This window comes from Apaloderma vittatum, unplaced genomic scaffold, assembly GCF_000703405.1.
Source record: "Apaloderma vittatum isolate BGI_N311 unplaced genomic scaffold, ASM70340v1 scaffold17379, whole genome shotgun sequence".
Classification (NCBI taxonomy): Eukaryota; Metazoa; Chordata; class Aves; order Trogoniformes; family Trogonidae; genus Apaloderma; species Apaloderma vittatum.
The window spans coordinates 9,211-29,264 of NW_009735971.1; the positions used below are offsets into that span (position 1 = coordinate 9,211).

The following is a 20,054-nucleotide window of genomic DNA, read 5'->3' on the forward strand; positions in this document are numbered from 1 at the left end:
CCTAGGACCTTCACTTCTGTCGCCCTGACAGTTTGAATGGAAAACAAGAGATGTTCTGCCTGTGAATCGAAAACTCCCTTACTTGACTGAAAGCGTCTGATACTGTGATAAAGAAAATACTGGTGAGTTTGAAGGCAGTACTGAAATGCGTAATGCTAGAAACACAAACATTTTTCTCTGAATAAGAAGGCGCTTTCACAAAAAGTACTTTAATGAAGTTGCTTTAATGAAGGACTAATTGCCTCCACGTGATGACATTTGAAAAAAGATGTGACAAGCAGCTTCTTATTCAGAAATTAGCAGCCAAGATCAATAAAGAAAACATAAAATGTAGGCATATTATTGATGCAGATACTGATGCAGATAATGTAGGCATAATACTGCGATAAAGGGTTGAATTTTGCGAAAACAGCTGATGAAATATTAACCCTATTGAGGCTGACTTCAAGGAGCTAGTGTTCAACCAGTTTGGTTTTTATATGGCCTTGAAAGATGTGCGAACTATAGCTGCTAAATCCATATTGCAATTAGAAATGGTTACCTTTGTTGATCAAAAAAACATGAAATGGAAAAAAAGAAAAATAACATACCATGTTCACACACAAAACAAAAAGAGCTATATCAGGGACATCAGGGAAGGTGGAATACTATAACAACACATTTTATATTGTTATACTATTCCACCCACCTTAATGGAGAACCCTTCGGTGTGGCTACGCCATAGCCTTTCGAATCCAGATTTCCTCCCACTTTCATGGTGTCACATGGCTTTCGTTGCTCAATGTATTCATTCATGGTGGACTCCAGCAGGAAGGCAAACTTGCCCTTGGATTTGCGGACACGAGCTACTCCCTCTGCAGTAGTCCTAGTGAACACTGAAGGCTCAGCTGATTTCATGTAGGTCCACATCTTTTCATACACTGCTATTTTTGATCTCTGGAGAAAATTAAAGAGAAGTTAGAATAAAAGAATGTTGCAACATTTCAGAATGGCACTGTGCCAATATAAAATCAGTCATCATACTTAGTTTTTCAAACAACTGAGGCTGGGAAAATCATACTTGGATAATTATTTTATTTGAGTTCCGTCATTATTCTAAAAGAAACAACAAATAACAATATCTATACTATAAAATCAATGTTACTTTTAGGTCCAGTTAGCCACTGGAGGTCACAATAGAATAACTGCAAAGCTAAGACCTGAATTTGCTGTTAGATAATGGCAGTTCATGCAGTCAAAGTATTGCAAAGTGTGTTTTAGGGAATGATATATGAAACAGATATCCATAATAAACCTGTATGGGAAAGAGAAATAATAAAATAATCTCCCGATAAATACTGAGCTGAATCTTGAAGGTTTTCTCAGCTCTAACACCCACTTCTTACACCATAAACCCCACAATATCTTAAGTGAGATTTCTGCCTTCATAATTGAGAGCCGAGAACTCTTTCAATTTACATTCAAAAAGGCTGTACGATGCTTTGAGACATGGTTCACAATAACAGATAGAAACTGCAGTCTGGACCAAATATGCTATTAAAGGAAACAAAATGTCCTATCCAATTGTCCTGAAGAAGTATTAGGTATGTTTTTAGAACCACAGTATCAGTGGATTTATTTTAAAGACTCTGATCCTGCCAGTAATTGATTAGGAAATGTGCTTGCTCAAAGAGTGTGCAAGAATTCATGGCTTCGAGAGCATTATTTGGAAATTTTTGTCTGGGAATGCATGGTGTAACCACAACTGAACACTTAAGCAAAAATAAAACTTAATAAAAATTAAAACCAAATCAAAATTGCATAGGAAGGAAGAAAATTCTGTCAGTCTGAGAAACTACCCAAGCTTGTTAGATTCACTCAACAGCTCCTTTGCTTCCTTGAGCAACAGGGATCCATACATGCAAACCAGCAGTGCATCAGCTGAACATTATATGGTGCTTTTTTTAATAACAGATGGCACTTGTCTTCTCTTATGTATGCTGCAAAAAGGACTTTTTAACCCAATGCTTAAATCAGCTTTTATTTAAGTCAACACAAGTTTTGAGCTAAGCAAAATTCAGTCTATGATCCCATTCCCACACTGTGCTGAGCACTCCAGGAAAATATTCATTAGTATAAAGACCCAAAACAAAAAGTCTTAGAATATTTAAATTAATATAAAATCCTATAATCTAAGTATTATTTCAATTGAAAACGGCTTTAAAAAGCCTGCAACTGAGCTTTTGTCTAGCTAAGAGTAATTTCCCTGAAGCACCTCTTTTTACCAATTACTGAATGAATGTATTATTACTTAGAAAATAAGTTGCCAGTGAGGTAGTTGCAACTTGAAAGAAAGTGGCATTTAACCAGAAATGCTCAATAAAAATAACATATAGCAGAACATCATAAATTGCCATTGCTTTCTTAGCTTGTCTATATGCATCATTTCATCCTTCTGCCAAATATAATAAAATTTAAATTAACAACAAGCCATGTATGTCCATAATCACACCCTGCCTTGTCATCCTCTTTCCACTGTAGTCACAGCTATGTTTCATTAACATAATAGTGGCTCAGAGCAGAGCATAAGCTAAGCCACCCATGTATTCTTTCTGCTTTACACTGATATAATTTCATGGTTTAAAATTTGCAGAAAGAAAAGAAAAAGGAAGAGAGCAGTAATGAATCAGGCATCCTTTCAAGAATATTTACTTGCCTTTATCTGCCTTCACGTCTAGTAATTTCTAAAATATTAATATCAGACTTGTTATAAAGTAGACATATGACAGATCACTTCAGAACTAAAACCACGCAACATAAAATAGCTCTATTAGTAAGAGGAAACAATGCCCTAAATCACTTGAAAAAGATTGCATTTAAATCTGTGTTTTTTAGGATCTAGTTTCCTTTGCTCATCAAGAAACAAAAAATATAGTAAGTCTAACAATGTACCCGCTCAGTAAGAACATTTTCTTTGGTTTTCATCTCACTAACTTTCATTTTTAATATTCAATTTCTACATGTCAACTCAGAGTGAAAACTGAAGAGTGAACCAACAGATATTCCTTATTATCACATGAGGAAACATTGCAGCTTTCCCTTGGAGTCAGCCAAGCTATGATAATTTTCATTTTCTGAGTAGGACTGCTAAAACTAAATTCTCTCCCTCTTGAGCAAGCTGCTCAGAAAATGCAACTATTACTATGTCCAAAACAGAAAGTAAGAGTAAATAGCTAACAGCATCAAAGTCATCTTATTCTTTATGTTGGCTTTAAAATGACTTTTCCCTGTTCTGTTTTCAACCTAAAATCAAAGCAGACCAAATAGGTGTTCCAAGTTTCTGACATTTTGATCAGATATGATCAAATGATGAGAAAATGTCCTGAAGGCTCATCTTCAGCTGCATGGTAATCACTGACAGAAACATTACACAGGACTCTGATCCCCAAAGTGATGCTGTTTGCTTCTAACCACGCACAAAGTCAGACTCAGCTAACAAGTTTTCTCATGCTATCGTTTCAGGCTAGGTCTTAATTTATGTGTTATGCAAACAGTGTTTGTGCAAATATTTTCTGTCAATGGTATTTTATCTTTGTCCCTGTTTTGTGAAAAATACAATATCATTAAAAATCACTATACTGTTGCAGAGATTAGAAATAATTTGATTACAAGGCCTCAGTTGCACCATTTTTAACAAGGGATCACACAGTCTAAATCTTGATGAAGCTTCAAGTATTGCATATGTAACTATATTTAGTATTTGTAACTACTTTTAATACTTCCCTTTGTATTTTGAAATAAAAGAAAAAATATAAAGAGAACATTGGTTTTCCTTATTTTTTCTCCTTACCCTATAATATTAAAATGAAAGAATGACTATCATTATAGATATACAAAGAATCTTCTCTTTAAAAAGAGATCTTGCATGAAATATAGTTTCAGTCAAAAAATTATTTGTGTTAACAGGTTGATTTATAAGAACCATATTTTTCTGTGACCAAAAATGTTTTTATGTCAAAAGACATGACCTCATTACTTCAAAACAAGGGCTTGTACAAGTGTTTTGAACTCCTAAAAAACCAACCCCATCCCTTTGTTATTTACTGTTTCCATGGGAATTAATTTTTGCATCAACACCTAAAAAACCCTGCAAGCACTGCACATTCTAAAAAATGCAACAAGTTAATAAATCCAAAGTTAAATAAATCTGCCTGATCCTCGGCATCATGTTTTTAAACATCATCACAGCTTCATTCTGGTTGAAAGAATCATTCTAATGCATAAATTGCGGTTACGACCTCAGTTTGTTATGGACTGAAACTAGAATTCTCAGAATTAAATACCTAACTTCCCACAAATTGAGCTAAAGAAGAATTTATGGGTTAAGCATATATGAATTTAAATAATAAGTACTGAGGGATTATACTCTTTTCAAGAAAACGGGAATTCTGGCCATGTCAGGATCAAAATATTTCAATTCTCAGCCAAGGCTCTTTTATCTTAATGTCACTATTTCTGTAGATATCCAGTGTGAAATCAGGGCTTCTAGGGATCACAGGCTGAGTTTCTACCCCTTGAGGTAAAAGTAAAACTTATATTTAGATGTATACCAACACCCTGGCTATAGAAGAAGACAGGTGTACACTGAATCGTATCCATTAAATAAACTTGAAGTACCAAGCACAGGAGTGCTTTGCTTTCTCCTGTGTCTACAGAAGAAATCTAGAAAACTAGCTTAGACTAAACTCCTTGGACAGCTTCATTATGTGAAGGCTCAACCACTTAGTGTCAGTTGGTACTTAGAATCATAGAATCATAGAATGGCCTAGGTTGGAAGGGACCTTAGAGATCATTTAATCCAACCCCCCTGTCATGGGCAGGGACATCAACTCTCGACTAGACCAGGCAACACATGGGGACCGAGAGGGAATCGAACTCGAGACCTCGGTGTTGTCATTGTTGTCAGCATCGAGCTCAATCCACTGAGCTAACCGGCCCCCTTGTAAGGCATCATCTATTTACAGCTAATAGAAAAGATTTGTAAGTTCTTCTATGGCAATGTCACTTGCAATAAAAAGGTTATTTCACTACAGACCTTTGGAGGGTCACTCAGCAGCTGTCCCTGAATTGATAGAATCTATAGCTCACAAATCCCTTCCATAGTTTTGTTAATGATTCACTGAGTTCAGTTTGGCCAAACTGAAAACAGTCAAGGTGCGTGGGAGTACCTAACAGAACAGTTCCCTTTCAATCAGACAACAAGAAGAAATTACGATCCCATCTTCCTCTATTCTAAAAATGCCTTAAACTGTACCTGTCAGATAAATAATGCTCCTAAACTTTGTGATTTCCAAGGAAAGATTAGTGGCTCACAGCATTTATTCAGAGCCACGTTCAAACACTAAACACACACGTTCAGTCAGCTAGGCTTAACTTCCATCTGCTAGAGACAAGAAATAAAGCAGGAGGGATGGTTTATTATGTGCTCCTTGTGATGTCCAGGCTTCCTGTTTTCCAGCTGGCAGATGATGAGGATTACATATCAACCACACTAACACAGGAACGTAAAAGAAAACGAAGTAATTACACAGACAGCACAGACATATGAATGGCTATTTAGGCTATTTGCTAATGGTCCAACCACATCTCCCTGAGATGTATTTTCTCTTTATTACTCATGTGAAAGTCAGCAAATTAAAAAATGCATTTCCTGCCCACCACCAAAGACCCTAAAGCAAAACGCACACAGTCAAACCCATAAGCTGAAGCAAAACCTGCAAGACTCCATGTTATTATCACAGGCGTCCAGTGCTGCGCATCGTTTCAGTACCGTAGCTTTAGATGAATCAATAGTGTAATGCTGCTTTAATTATCACTGGCTTCAGTAACCCTCGGGACACCTCTTTTGCCCAATGTGACATGATCAATAAGATTTCCACAAATTAAAATAACTGAAAACTCCAACAAATGCTGCTGAAGGGGTGGTGGTGGTAGAAATGTAGTTAAAGTATTGCAGGAATTACAAACTATATTACATATAATTGCACAATAACATTATTTCACACTTCCAAGCATCTTATAAGAGCAGTCAGTAGAGCTGCTCCAACGGACATAACAACTTACTCTGAAGAACTCTTTGGTTGACCCTGAGTCCAGTGTCCCATAAGCAATTTCGGTTTGTTTAGCAAGGTCTTCTGCACTTTCTATGGGTGAGACCATTCGCTCAACAGTCAAGAAAGCAGCAAGGTTAGCAGTGTAGGATGAAATAATGATGAGTGTGAAGAACCACCAGACTCCTCCAACAATGCGACCTGAGAGGGATCTAAACATGAATAAGATAATGCACATTTTCCTGTCTCTTAAGCCACAATGAAAGAGAGAGAAAGAAAGAAGTCACCATTATTGCTGAACATGTATAATTAAGTAACAGTCAATGAGAGGGAGATCATTTGCATTTGGAATACTAATAAATGCTTTTTTTCTGGAATCTTAGTGCCTACAGTACAGAGTCCACTGTATTAATAAGCATCATGCACATACTGAAGTTTGAATACTCCTGAGCAGTAATTTTGGTGTTATTATTTCAGAAAATACCAAACAGCAAAAATTCTGTCAAAAATACTGGATAGGTAATCTCTTTTTGAGGACAAAAATAACGTATAACAGCTGCAAATCGGTAGCTTTCTTTGTTTCCTATTAAACAAAAAAAAAGACACAAAAGGCTTTGCACATGGATTATGTTGCTTCTAGGATTAAACTGTTCCTGTCACCCAAGCTTACAAAACATTCTATAAGCTACTGCAATCATTTCAATTTTTCTTGATTAAGAAGCAAGCATTTTGCAGCAACAGAGATATTTATGTTAAGTAAAAAATATATTTTCCATTTTAATACCTGCAATTTGATGAGAAGGCTATTGAGGAGTAATGTAGATCCATCCTAATAGGTATCAGTTTTATTGCTAACTTCAATAACAGCAGAGTTACGCCAATGCTGAACACTTAAAATCTCGCTGTAAATGGCTAAAATGGAGCATTCAGGTTTAAAAGATTTGGTCATTAATGTTTAATTAAAAAGTTGTAGTAACTGCACACTAAGGTTCCAGAACATCTTAAAAGGTTGAGAAATTCAGGACTGTGATCATATAATACACCTGAGGAACCCACTCTGTAAACAATGGCTTAGCAATACAGCATAGATTCTCAGAAACAGAGAGAATTTTTTGGAAGCATTTTTGGAAGAATTTTTTGGAAGCCATATTTTGGAAGCAGCGCTGAAGATTTTGAGAGGGAACAGCAATGGGACATTTGTTTATGCAAGGCCAATATTGAGCAAAATAGTGTGCATTTCCTAATTCTAACGCAATGGAACTAATTTAGCAACAACACAGTTCCTCTGAAGTCAACTCGGTGGGATTGCCCCCATGTGTACCTGATGTTTCTGAGAGCTGTTTGTGGTTTATGCACATTGACATATGTAAAATAACAGTAATGACTGAAATTCAAAGCAGATTATCTGTTGCCCTTATCATAGCTATCGAAGAAAACAAAAAAATAATGAAAAGGCTTCCTAGAGAATGAACTTCAAAACACTGCCAGGAAAATAAACAAAGTAACATGTTATGCTTCAGTGTTGAAGATAAAATGCAAATGTAAAAAGATTTGACACAAACCTTGGGGAAATATCACATCCTTGTTGCATAAAGGCACCCAGGGAAAACCAGAGGCTGTTGAATATGCCAAATTCATTGGGAGGCTGGTCACTGGGTCCTTCTTTCCCATCCTCTGGTTCTTCTGTGTGCCACTCATAAGGGCTAAATCTGCTAACTAGGAACAGGACCACACTGACACCAATGTAGGCAAAGACTATGCACATCCAGATCTCATACGCCAAAGGGTCCAAGAAGGAAAACACTCCTGGTTTAGATTTCTGGGGCTTTTTGATCATAATGGATATCCCCAAACTCATAAAAGGCTTAGAAAAATCAATGACCTCTTCTCGTACCAAAGTGATGGTCAGAGGCGCAACAGCAATCTCTGCTTTCTATAAAGAAAAAAAGAAATATAGGTATATAGATTAATGGCAGTTGGCTTATACACTCGGATAAGCAGCTAATTCCAAAGGTATGTCACAAATATCAGGACACTGTGTCTTAAATGTTCTTTGTAACATATTTCTGTTTCCTTCTATCATAGTATATACTCAATATACTTTTAATAAAACAAACATATTGCAGGTTTTTATTTTACAGAATTATAGAAATACTTAATTTTCCTGCTAAGGAGAAGATTCTTAAATCTTACAGAGGTGGGCAGCAGTGTAGGTGGATTATTTTATGTATTATTTTAGATTTAGAGTAAAGGAATTCAGGGAAGAATTAAAAATGAGAATGATCATATTGTTACTGAATGCATAGGTATTTTTTTTATAAGAACCCAGAAACAGTAATTTATTATAATATTTTCATAAGATATGATCATTCTTTGAGGGAAATTAGCTCATAGACTCAAGGAAGTTCCAAACAGCATGAAGTAGCAAAGGTGATTAACTATTGCCATGATGCAACAAAACTGCACACAGATAGTTCAATGGGAATGAATTAGATTTTAAACAGTGCAAAAAGGCAAGTATACAGAAAATAGCTTTGCAAAATAATGAAATACAACGATAAAAAATGTGCTGAATCCATTCCCATTAGAGATAGGAATAATTTTTAATATGTTTTTTCTAATATGTTTTGAGGATGAAGATGCCAATCTTGAATTAATCAGTGATATGATGGTGATTTCGGGTCCTAACAATGATGTCTGCATGAACTGTAAGGCACTGTAGCTGTGCTCATGGGTCATTTCTGTCCTTAGGGACTCATCATTACATTAAGGTTTGCTTCTTGCCTTGTTTGCCTTGCCTTGTACGCCAAAGCTGTCATTACAGCAGTTCATGAGGTGAGAACTGTAGGAAGAACTGGGACAAAAGATGCATCAGTGGGAAGGGAGCAGATACAGAAGATGCTGAAACCTTTCTCCTGTTCATAATCCTGATGCTGTATCTAAGTAGGTTCAGGGGGCAGAGCCCATGCTCTGTGACAAACGTGGGCTTTTATACAGCTGATGGGCTAAGGAGGGTAACTGAAGATATCTGAGAATGTTTTGCTTTGGTTGCAAATAAGGTAGATTCACAACTTGCCTTCTACAGTGGCATTTCTCTGCTTCAGGCCTCAATATATGACACAATCTGCCTGTATTTACCCCACTCGAGGCCCAGTTATTTTTACAGGCATGATTAAAAGTTATTCATAAATCTACATTATAGAACTGTTGTAGCTTTCTTTTCTAAATATTTAGTTGGTCCAAATTCATCCTACGGGGTAGCATCTTCAGACACAGTACATAGCCCATAGTTTAGCAAAGCATTTAAGCCTTTGTTTGTCTTTTAGGATGCTCTTAAGGGCATTCATGCCCAGCAAAATATACAAGGGTATGCTTAAATCCCATCAGTTTCAGTAAGATTAAAATATGCTGAAAATTAAGGATGTGCTTAAATAGTTTAATCCAAGTGTTACATAAATAGCTGGTGTGATAAAGAAAAAAAGAAATTGGAATGTAGGCTTTTCTGTCATCTCACAACTTTGAAACAGATAAATGCATTTAAAATAATAGATTTTTGTTATTTTATACACTAATACTGAGCTATATATATTTAAGTATTTAATTTAAAACTAATTTCATGTAGTTTAAATTTAAACTTATTTTGGTAGCTGTATAATTTTGAACTGACTCATTGCAGTGCAATAGCCCCAAAATGCAAATTTGTATTAAAATTGTTATGTATTAATCATTGGATTATCTCAGTCATTCTGAAATCATTGTGATGCAAACATAATTTTATATAAAGATATTGCACTTTAAGCAACAAAATTAAAATCATAATTTTGCACCTCTGACACTAATGTCTTGAGTAAACATCATGATGATATTGTTAATTCTCTGAATTTTAACCTAAGTTTTGTAATACGAGGTATTTAAAACATTTGACGTCTTGAAGTCTTGTGATTACACAAGTCTGAAACAGGTATTTTATGAAGACAGGTATTATATGAAGAAAAATAACATGTCTAAAATGTATTTTTAAATATCCTAAAAATTATAAACTAAATTTAGTCTCTACAGCCTAAGAATTGTAAGATGGTTTGGGTTAATGGCTTTGCTGCCTATTTTTGTATTTCATCTCACTCATAAGTACCATTTTCCTAGAAGACTTGTTTCCTTCTTTAAAGCCGTGGTCTTATACTTCTAAATTTCAGCTACTGTGAAGTCCTTGAAATGAATTAACTGAAAGATTCAGGGAACCTGTGATCTATTACTGCTAATATCTGCATTTGTCACATCATGGTATCTTCATTAACACAGTGTAAATGACAGACTCGGTCACTGATCTTCAAAAGTGTTGGCTAACACTTCTTTTTTCTTGTCTGCAGATTGCTACCAGGATTAAAACAAGGGTCCTTAAGGGTTGTTAGTCGTTATGATGTGCGGGGTAAAAGTGACAGCATCATTTTAGTGTGAATCGTGGAGATTTAAAGGCCTAATTAGCACACTGCATATTGTATGGGAAATGCTGGCTAAGAGTCATCTTAGCAAATTCAAATGCTCCAAGAGTACACACAGAACTTCAACTGCACCAGAACTAGCTGCCTATACTACTTTAAGGAGTTAAAGAGGAGAAGAAGCAGGAACTTATTCCATTCCATTACAACAGTGATCTAATATCAGATGATTCATATTTTAGATAAACTCATTTCATGTCAAGGAAAAGGGACAGCACAGAGTTGGTCACAATTAGATGCCAAATAATTGGCAAAAGTGCAGTCTCCCCAATCTGATCATATAATTTATTATTTTTGTAAGACTACTATGTGCCACATTAAGTCCTACATAAACTCCTCTTTGTTGAAAGCTAAATAATGACAATAGCTATGCATGATAATCATCAGCATTTCTGCTTTGCCCAGTTAATGTACAACATATAATTATGGATTTAAACGATTAACAATATAACAATGGTGCAAATAATTAATGATTTTGTTGCCAGTGAAATCTATTTTGACAAAGAATAATAATACTTCACACTTGAATCAACCACATCTATAACTGCATTTCAATCAAGGCTGCATCACTATCAAGTACAGATGGGTTCTGGATTCTTCTGATATTATACAATGGAACAAGATTAAGTCTGATGTTAAGAGATTTTTACTTTTCCAGAATACATTATTATCTCCTTGTGAATAAAATCTATGCTTATATGAAGGTGGTAAAGCTATCTGATAAAACTCATGCAGGATGTGATTTCAACTTCAGAAGCTCACAGCTTCTCAGATTTTAAACAGAAATGAGTTGTGACCTTTTGCGTTAAGCAGTGAAAGAAGAGCACCCTGTGTCAGGAGAATGAATATTTAACTGGAGCTGACTGTCAGTGCATTTGAAAATACTTGTTACACGTGCTTAATGGTATTTTATCCCAGCCAGCATTTTACCTGTGAGCTAGATATCAAGGCCTACAGAGTTCCACAGGGACTACTGCAGGCATTTGGACACATCAGTGAGAAATGACCAAGATTTCCTGGTAGTTGTTAAGAGTACTAAAACCAAAACAAGAAAATAAACAACTCCCCAATATGACCTTCTGTACAGTCATAGCAGAACTGCATGCACACCACAGCACTTTATACTCTCTTTCCTCTGCGACATGATGGAAAAATCAGCTACAGAGTTTAGGTAAGAACCAAGCTGCTCTGTGCAGTATCTGAAGTTTCCAGGTACCAGAATGAGGGGACATGGGATAAAATTGGCCCACGTGTGTCCACTGGCAGTCTCACGGATGGGGCTAAGTGGCATTGGTGTCACCGAGGCTTTCAGGCATGCTAGAAAGAGCATGGGGGAAGGAGAACCTTTTGTGTGGCACAGAAGAGGCCCAACCTTCCTGGCCAGCACAAAACTGTTAATCCTTTAATGTGGTCAGGAATTTTAAGCTGTAAAATGTTTCTCAAACAGATCATCTTGTTAACTTGCTAATTCAATTGCAAATTCTGTCTCAATCCTGCTGCATGTAAAAAGCCTTGCTTGAAACACAGCCAGCTACTCAGAGTACTTGTGTTTATGATTTGGGGATCTAGCAGAGAAGATGAACATCCTCTTATAGCAGAGTTTTGCAGCAAAGTCTCTGGCTGACTGATTTTTCTTTTTTCTCTGTGTGGAGTAGGCCAGGAAACCTAATACTCTGTAAATCATCTGGCAAGGACTCAAGGAAGTTGCAGGGAGGATGATCTTCATGGATTCCCTATGGAAATCTTAAGCAGCAAACTTTTACAAGTTAACAGAATGTTTTCCTTTAAAGCTACAGCTGTAAAAGTACACATGCTTGGAGCAGCCCTTGGCCTTAAGGCCAGCTGGCACAGGACAGTCTGTCACTACCATGAAAGTCATTTAACCTGTAAACTAGCACAGCTGCCTTCAAGCTGCTTATAGGGAATGTTCTGTCCCCCATCCTAGTGTCCTGCTGAGCTAAGAAATTGTTTTGGACGGTAATTATAGGCCAAAAATATACCAGGGACCTTTGTTACAATTTAGCAGATTAATCAGGCAAGTTCCAATGCCCAGGGATGCTCCCTGGTGCCACTGGTATACTGGGATAGATATAGTCTCAAGGAGCCTTTGGAAACAGGAGGAGATGCACTGGGCAATAGCAGACTCCTGTTAGTTCTTTCAATAAAAAAGCAGCTCTGAGAGCTTTGCTGTAGCTCGTTCCCAGACCTCAAACCCAGAATCACAACCAGAACGCAGCCTTCCTAAACAGATAGTTGTGAGGAGCTTTTAAATTTGGCCATCAAACCTTGAAAGACACTTCGCCTCATTCTTTTCCATTACAAAAAAAGAGAATTGTTGACTGTGTATTCTGGGATGTCCTTGTGATGCAGACGATTTGCAGCAGGTTCCCTATGTCTGTGATTTTTGTTGCTTTCAGCTATGTTAACGGTTGCAGGTCACTTTCCAGTACTGGCATCAACCTCTGTGTGAACTTCCTAAGAGCACTTTTTATTTCAGCCTAGTACAAAGGCAGTTTGGGTTTTATGAGATAAATTTTAGAAAGAAAAAATTCCAAACAAAAGTGCCATTTCAGATTTCCTCTATTTTTTTTTCTACTACGTGGTAGGTCACTTAAAATATGAATGTGTGCAACAGAATTTTCTCACAATTTATAAAATTTCTTGGATGATTAAAATAATTTACTTATGTAAAATAGTACATAGCCATGGATAACCATGTGTTTGCTATTGCAATTAAAAGCCAGAAAGGTGTCACCTCCATTTTAACAAAGTATGTCTGAAAACACTTTGAATTATAATATCCTGAGAACTGAGCTGCTTCCAAGCCACTAAAGTGGATATACATGCTTGCTAATCATTCAGCTTTCCCACTCTTTAAAGACACAAAGTTGGTTCCTCCAAGAACTTCCAAGAATATATAAAATTTTTTGAGGCTTCCCATTCCCATGGGAGGGGAAATAAACAAAATTCTGGAGCACCGTTTCCCATGCTTCTGCAGCACATCCTGAGGGGTCCCCTGAACTGATGCTAGAACACTTTGATGGAAGAACACCTTGACAAAATTTACCAGCTACGCTTAGCTGACAGAAGGGAACAGAAATGGAGCTGCTAGAAAAGCCAGCAGGCTCTTGCCACATGTGGCCCTAACCATCACTGGAATTGCAAAAACTGCAACTGTGGATGGAACAACCAGAATGCAGTTGTTTTTTACAGGGAAGTTGAGGCATCTAATGAGTTCATTGGAAGAAATGTTCTCACCTGAATAGTTTAAGTATTGCTTTTCAATTCCATCACTGAAATGAAAAGTTTCTCTTAAAATTCTGCGCTGTTCTCAGTGCAGATACAAGCAACTGTCATCAGCAAGCACAGCTCTGAGTTCTACTTTTGCTAGCACTAGGTACTGCAAATGTTTCTGTGGGTTTGTTGGAACTATTTTCATTAAATTTTACAACTTTGTTTCAACAGATTTGTTAACTGTTACGCTATTCTAAAGAATCCTTCTCCAGATCACTGTATAATGCTCTTATCTGCTGAACTTAACAAGTTTGCTCTTAAATTTTATTATTGATAGTAATCTTAAAAGTCCATCTTAACTCTGGATTGCCTGATTGTGTACTTGTCTGTAGTGGTTTGTTATACCTGTTTAATATATGATGGTGGATTCTCCATTTCCCAAATTAGACCAAGAATCCTATTTAAAAGATCTGTCCACCGTTTAATGAAAATGAATAAATGAGTGATATCCTTCCCAACTAAGTTTTACAATGTTCAAGGAATAGATAGTTTCTAACTTTACTTATAACATCAATGACTTTTTAAGGAATGTGTAGACTATGGATAATTGAATAAATAGAAGAATTTGCATGACACTATTTGATTTTCTCTTGAATATAAATGAAAGCACAGAGATCTGAAACAGATTTCTCTCTCTTTTCTATGATCCCAAAGTTAAATAAAATGTACATATACTTCCTATTTAATGACTAATACTATGATAAATTAAATCCTGCTTCAAAAATTGGTATGCTTACCCCATAAACAAGTTCTCCCACCATCCCATTCCAGATTTTTGTCTCTGGATCCCTTGCTCCATATTTTCCATCAGGAACAATGGCAATTTTGTACTTGATACCAATATGTTTTGCAATTTCTGACGCCAGATCTACACAGTATCCTTCAAACTTGTCATTCCCTTCAAACGTATCATGGTTTTTCTTGAACATAACATATGGGGCTTCCTATAATGAAAGAAGTAAAACTGTAAAGGAGAAGTGTACCGAATATACTCTGAAAAGTAACATGTAACCTACTGACTGAACAACATACATTCCATCAAATGTTCATGGATAGTATTAGCACAGGTCAATTAAAACATATGAAAGAAATCCTTCTGGAAAGGTATTCTATTTACACGGTAGGTTGACTTATACATTTCACAAGACTTATCAACCTTACAAATTATGAACACAAAAACTACCCAAGAATGAATATAAATTTTATTTTGTTTTAAGTGAAATGCCTTAGTGCAGTATATACTATATTTAAAGCTTGAATAAAGGTTGAACACATGCGATGCAAATGACTGTGGGATAATGCAAGGTATAATTTACGCTTTTGACTCCAGGAAATAAAGCACATCCTTTAACATAGTGTGATTACTCTCTGTGTAATTTCAGATATACAATCTAGCGATTTACTTTCTGAGGATTTAGAATGCATAGTTACTAAGAAGCTACATACATTTTAGTGAGAACATAGAAATATGTTCCAGAGGAAGCACATATCTTCCCCTTCAAATAAACACCACAGGTTCTGCAAGGTCTTTTAGGATGAATCTAAGCAATATGCATGGACAAGAATGGTATTAGGCAGAGACTGACTTGACATGATGCATGAAAAAGAACTACCAAAATACTTTTTGGATGGTAAGTGCCATTCAAAACAAGTAAAACCTTTCTCAAAAAGTGGATCTTATACTCCCTGTGTAAATCCTACATCATAATAATGAATTTTATGTGATTTGGAACCAAGGTCACACTGGTAAAACAAGGTCACATTTTTCTTTTTTGCTCTATGTGGATTCAGACTTCAGCAATAGTTATGTAGAATTATACTTTCTGGTAGTATTTTACATTACGTCACATAATTCATATTCATAAACATTTTCAGATAAAATACTTGCCACTAATGTTACCTTTTGTTTGAATTCACATCACAAAATACTGGCAACTTAGGTTTTCTCCATGCTTGCCGAGGCAATTTTTTTTTTGACGCTAGCCTACGTAGTACTCTGCCCTATTCACATCTTTCTTAGGTACATAATTAGTACAAAAATAAAAATAAAGGCAAACTTGCAGTCTGAAGATGTCTGCTTCACTGAAACTACATCAACTACAGTAGCAATTTTGTAACCTCTGTTAGGTGTTTGACTATGGAGGATATGCGGCATTACATGAGCAACAAGGTGACTGAATAACGCAATCTCGACATTTTTCAGTGTGTCAGGTAAATTTTTTCTTTTGGGTACCAATATGTGGCTCCTATTAGCAGAGTGTGGATCCACCCCAGAGAAGAACTTGACAGGCAACTCTGAACAGCATCTTTACCTTATACTACAAGGTAAAAAGGCAGAAAAGTAAAAAACAGAGGTATTATAGGTAATTCCCTTTACTCATGTAAGTTTACTCCCTATGATAAATCTACCCAGAACCCACCTCTGCATAAGAATGGCACAATGGTGTTATACAAGTGGAGAAAGTTGTGCAGTTCATTTCTTTCAGTGTGAGAAAAAGGCTCCAGGTTAAATTCAGCACTGTTTGGGAATGGGAAAGTGTTTTCTTAAAGACGGAGTCAGGTTCCTAAGTACCACAGGCATGTTTCACTCTCAGGTGTATTCCCAGAACATCTCTCCTCCCATCGTCTCCTTCTTGTGTCATTCTCTGCTATGGACATGTCTCTTTGGGCCACAATCCCTTCGCAGTAATTCAGCGTTGGAGGCCACTGACACATTATGGCCATGCCTTTGGCTAAGGAACCATGTAGCATAGAAAAGTGTCCCCAATGATCACTTTCAAAGTCAAACTCCATCTGACTACCTGGTTCCTTCACCTATATATAAGTACAAATGCCCAGGGAAATTTGAGGGTGACAGCAGCAGATTGTTGCATTTCTTGAGCACATAGCTATGAGCATTGCATAGCTAAGGGCTGCCAAGGACTTCTGAAATCAGGGCAATCACAAAATGATCCATTATATGGGTCCTGAGAAGACCATTGAGATACAGCATTAACTACATGCTGCAATCACTGTAGTGACGCAACTCCTTTGTCCGTACAGTTTGTATCTTCAAAGCAAAACTGCTGGGCATTACCAGCTGTGTGCACCATTTCTTGTATTCCTATCCTCACTTAAAGCAGCTTAACTTCAACTATCTGCCAGAGGGATAGAGGGAGAAAATCAGGGAGAAGAGTCCATGCCCTTTCTTGGCAGTACAGTTTGATTTGGGGAAGTATTTTGGGCACGTGAATCAAATGTTCCTTCATCATGTAGGCTTTTTGTTCCCATGGGAGGAAGAATTTTGGTCTTTCTACATATACTATTGCACAAAAATGGTTAAAAATAAAGAGAGGCAAAACCACTATGTCTCCTGACTGTGATTTAGCCAACTGCTAGCCAGAAACACAACCAACTACTGCATGGTATCCTGCATTTGTGGACTATCTTTATAAACTTCAGTTATATTTGCTTGCTGCACCTCAAAAGCAATTTTCTTTTTCAAAGACCAGAGTCAGCGACTGCTAGCTCTTCTGATTCAGCCTTTCTTATAAAACCTAAGCCAAAGGCATATAATTAAAATCACACCAGGAAGTAATTCTGGAGAGAGACACAAAGCAGACAGGCACAGAGGAGGCCGGGTCAGTCTGTTCCTTCTCCCAAAATCCAGACACTGTGCTTCTTCTTGCCCCTCATCAATTACAGGGCTGCTACAAAAAAAGCTTTTCAACTGTCTCTGCATAGAAAAGTGACAGATGCCTTATTTTTCCTGCTAAAGGCTGAATAAACTTCAGCCCTCCTCCTCTTGAGTTTAGGGAGGGAACACTGAGAAGGAAAGCAGTGGGATCCAGTAATGTCCTTGGTCGGTGCAAGCAATGACCATCAAGTGAAGTTGAGTTCTGGCAGGGATCTGTTAGGTGACTTAGAGGACCCACAATGGTTCTCTCCCCATCCACTTCTTATCTTACTGATTTACAGCAAAATACAGCGAGAAACATCTCTTATAATGCAATTCTCTTATAAAATAGGTAGTACCTCTTGCTGTGGCTGCTTTAAAAGACATAGCAATTGTGTGAGATGGGCCAGTGTGAAAGAATACAATTATAAATAATAGGAACACCTACTACTTTTGCTTTCTATATTGTCCTTTCCCTCCTACCTATTTTATACTGAATACATAACAGTTTCTTTAATTGTTGTGCCTTCTTTACCGCCTAACTAAAAACAGATGTATCTTCAAAGTAGAACTTAGTGGGGGGATGTGGATGGGACTGAATGTGGCTTTCTGATCATGACTGTTTGCAAAAAAAAATCAAATAGCAGCACTAGTTTTAAATTCTGCCCATTTTAGTCTTTGGGTGTGTTTCAAACTAATAAGGTACACAGATATGATTACCATAACATCAGGGCACTGAAGAGCAAGTTTTACTGGTTTGCTAACAAGCAACTTACATAGATGAACTTGCAGAGTCACATTGCAAAGTCATGACTATCTGAACTGATCAATAGCATGTACTCAGCCATATCTTCATCCTCTTATCTGTCTGTGGCACTGAAAGATGACTTTTTTCTGTATAATCTATTAGAATAGCATTTTCTAAATTAGTAGCAATGTTAGTGTAACCATGCCAGTCTAAAGATACAGGAGATGCAAGACACATATGGAGAGGAAATATCTTCTATTAGATCAGATGCAGTAGCTGAAAACAGTACGCACACTTTTTCACTGTTTCCAGTTACAGCAACTTGTCTAATAAAAATATCACCTCTCCCCACAATCTTCATATTTACTACATTTTTGAACTATAAACTCTTAACCTACTGATGTAAAACACAGGTTTGAATTACTGCTGAATGAGGTTCAACACCACAACATCTGCAAGATTTCAGCTGCTTAATAGTATTCTATGGGGTAGTGAATCAGGAAAAAGTGCACATTGAAATGATCAATGACTAGCACGGAACAGATATTTGAAATGGTGCAAGCTTTACTTATATAATTCACAATTTTATAACAATACTTAACATTTGAAAATACAAGTTGATGTCTGCCACAGTTACCTTTATAGATGTAAACAAATCATTCCACCACATTGCCACAAATTCATGTGTACAGTAAAATGCTCACAACTGATGATTCATATTATAAGGGAAGCTGGAGAGAGTAACTAACTCAAATACCAAATAGATCTATGTTTGGCTTTCCCATTCTAAAGTTCATTTCAAAATCTTTAAACATTGTAAAAATAATTTGTAAAAGTGACAAATATTTATGCAAGGAAATGTCTTATTTTTAGAATAGGAGTGGCACACATTATCACACTTTATTCTGAAATAAACGTCTGTAGATGTCACTAGAAGGTTTTTCATTTTAGATATTTTGTTGTTTGGTTGGTTGGTTTTGTGTTTTGCTTTTCTTTTTTTTTTTTTCTGAATAAAGTGTCCAGGATTCAGTTTGAAGTCTTTGTTATTGTCATGCACCGAACTTTATTTTTTCTCCAGTCTACTAAAGAATTTATTTAATAAAATTTAGAATGAAAAAATATTTTTCTATTATGATAAAGAAGGTTATAGTTAGAATTTCTGAGGTAAGACTCCAAGAGTATATCAGTCAAAACAATGAGAGTGGTTCTCAGTCACCTAATGAAAGTTATCTGTCATCTGAGACATCCTAAAGTAACATGCTTGACCTCCAAGTGCCATTCTGCAGGTCCTTTGTGCTACCCCTTTATAGACAGATCTGATATCCTCAGTGTTAGGCCTCTACTGATGGGCCACTGAATAGATTTCTAAATCTTTGTGGACTTTGATGAACTTACATGCTTAGGGCACAATTTATCCCATATGCCTGAAACAACAAACACTAGCTGAGACATCCAGATGGAGCAGTCGTATATGGCATGAGACAGGCAAGTGTCATCCTGCCAGTGCAAGAAATGGGGCTAAGAAGTACATCCTAGAGCATCTTAAATGCCACCAAGTGCTTAAAACCATGCAACCCTTTGTAAAGTCACCCGCATTTAGGTGACTCAGTTAGGAACTGGATCCTGCCCTTGAAGCCCCATCTGCTAACACCAAGACTACCCCACTAAAATATTGAGCTGGAAGCCACTGTGCAGATGCAGCTCATGTAACATCAAGTTTGGCTCTAAAAGACTTCTGTGATTTTTAGGTTTTGCAATCTCATAGTAGGTAC

General features: G+C 36.7%; 1 protein-coding gene across 1 annotated transcript in view; it reads right to left on the reverse strand.

The window, feature by feature from the left end:
- Positions 1-629: 629 nt before the first annotated feature.
- Positions 630-20,054, reverse strand: part of LOC104268275 (glutamate receptor 4) — a gene marked incomplete at its 5' end in the record, with an annotated part of 37,700 nt that continues 18,275 nt past the window's right edge. The window contains 4 exons of the mRNA XM_009876805.1: positions 630-936; positions 6,103-6,301; positions 7,652-8,022; positions 14,617-14,823. Of these exons, the coding sequence (XP_009875107.1) occupies positions 676-936; positions 6,103-6,301; positions 7,652-8,022; positions 14,617-14,823 (1,038 nt within the window). The remainder of the gene's footprint in view (positions 937-6,102; positions 6,302-7,651; positions 8,023-14,616; positions 14,824-20,054) is intronic.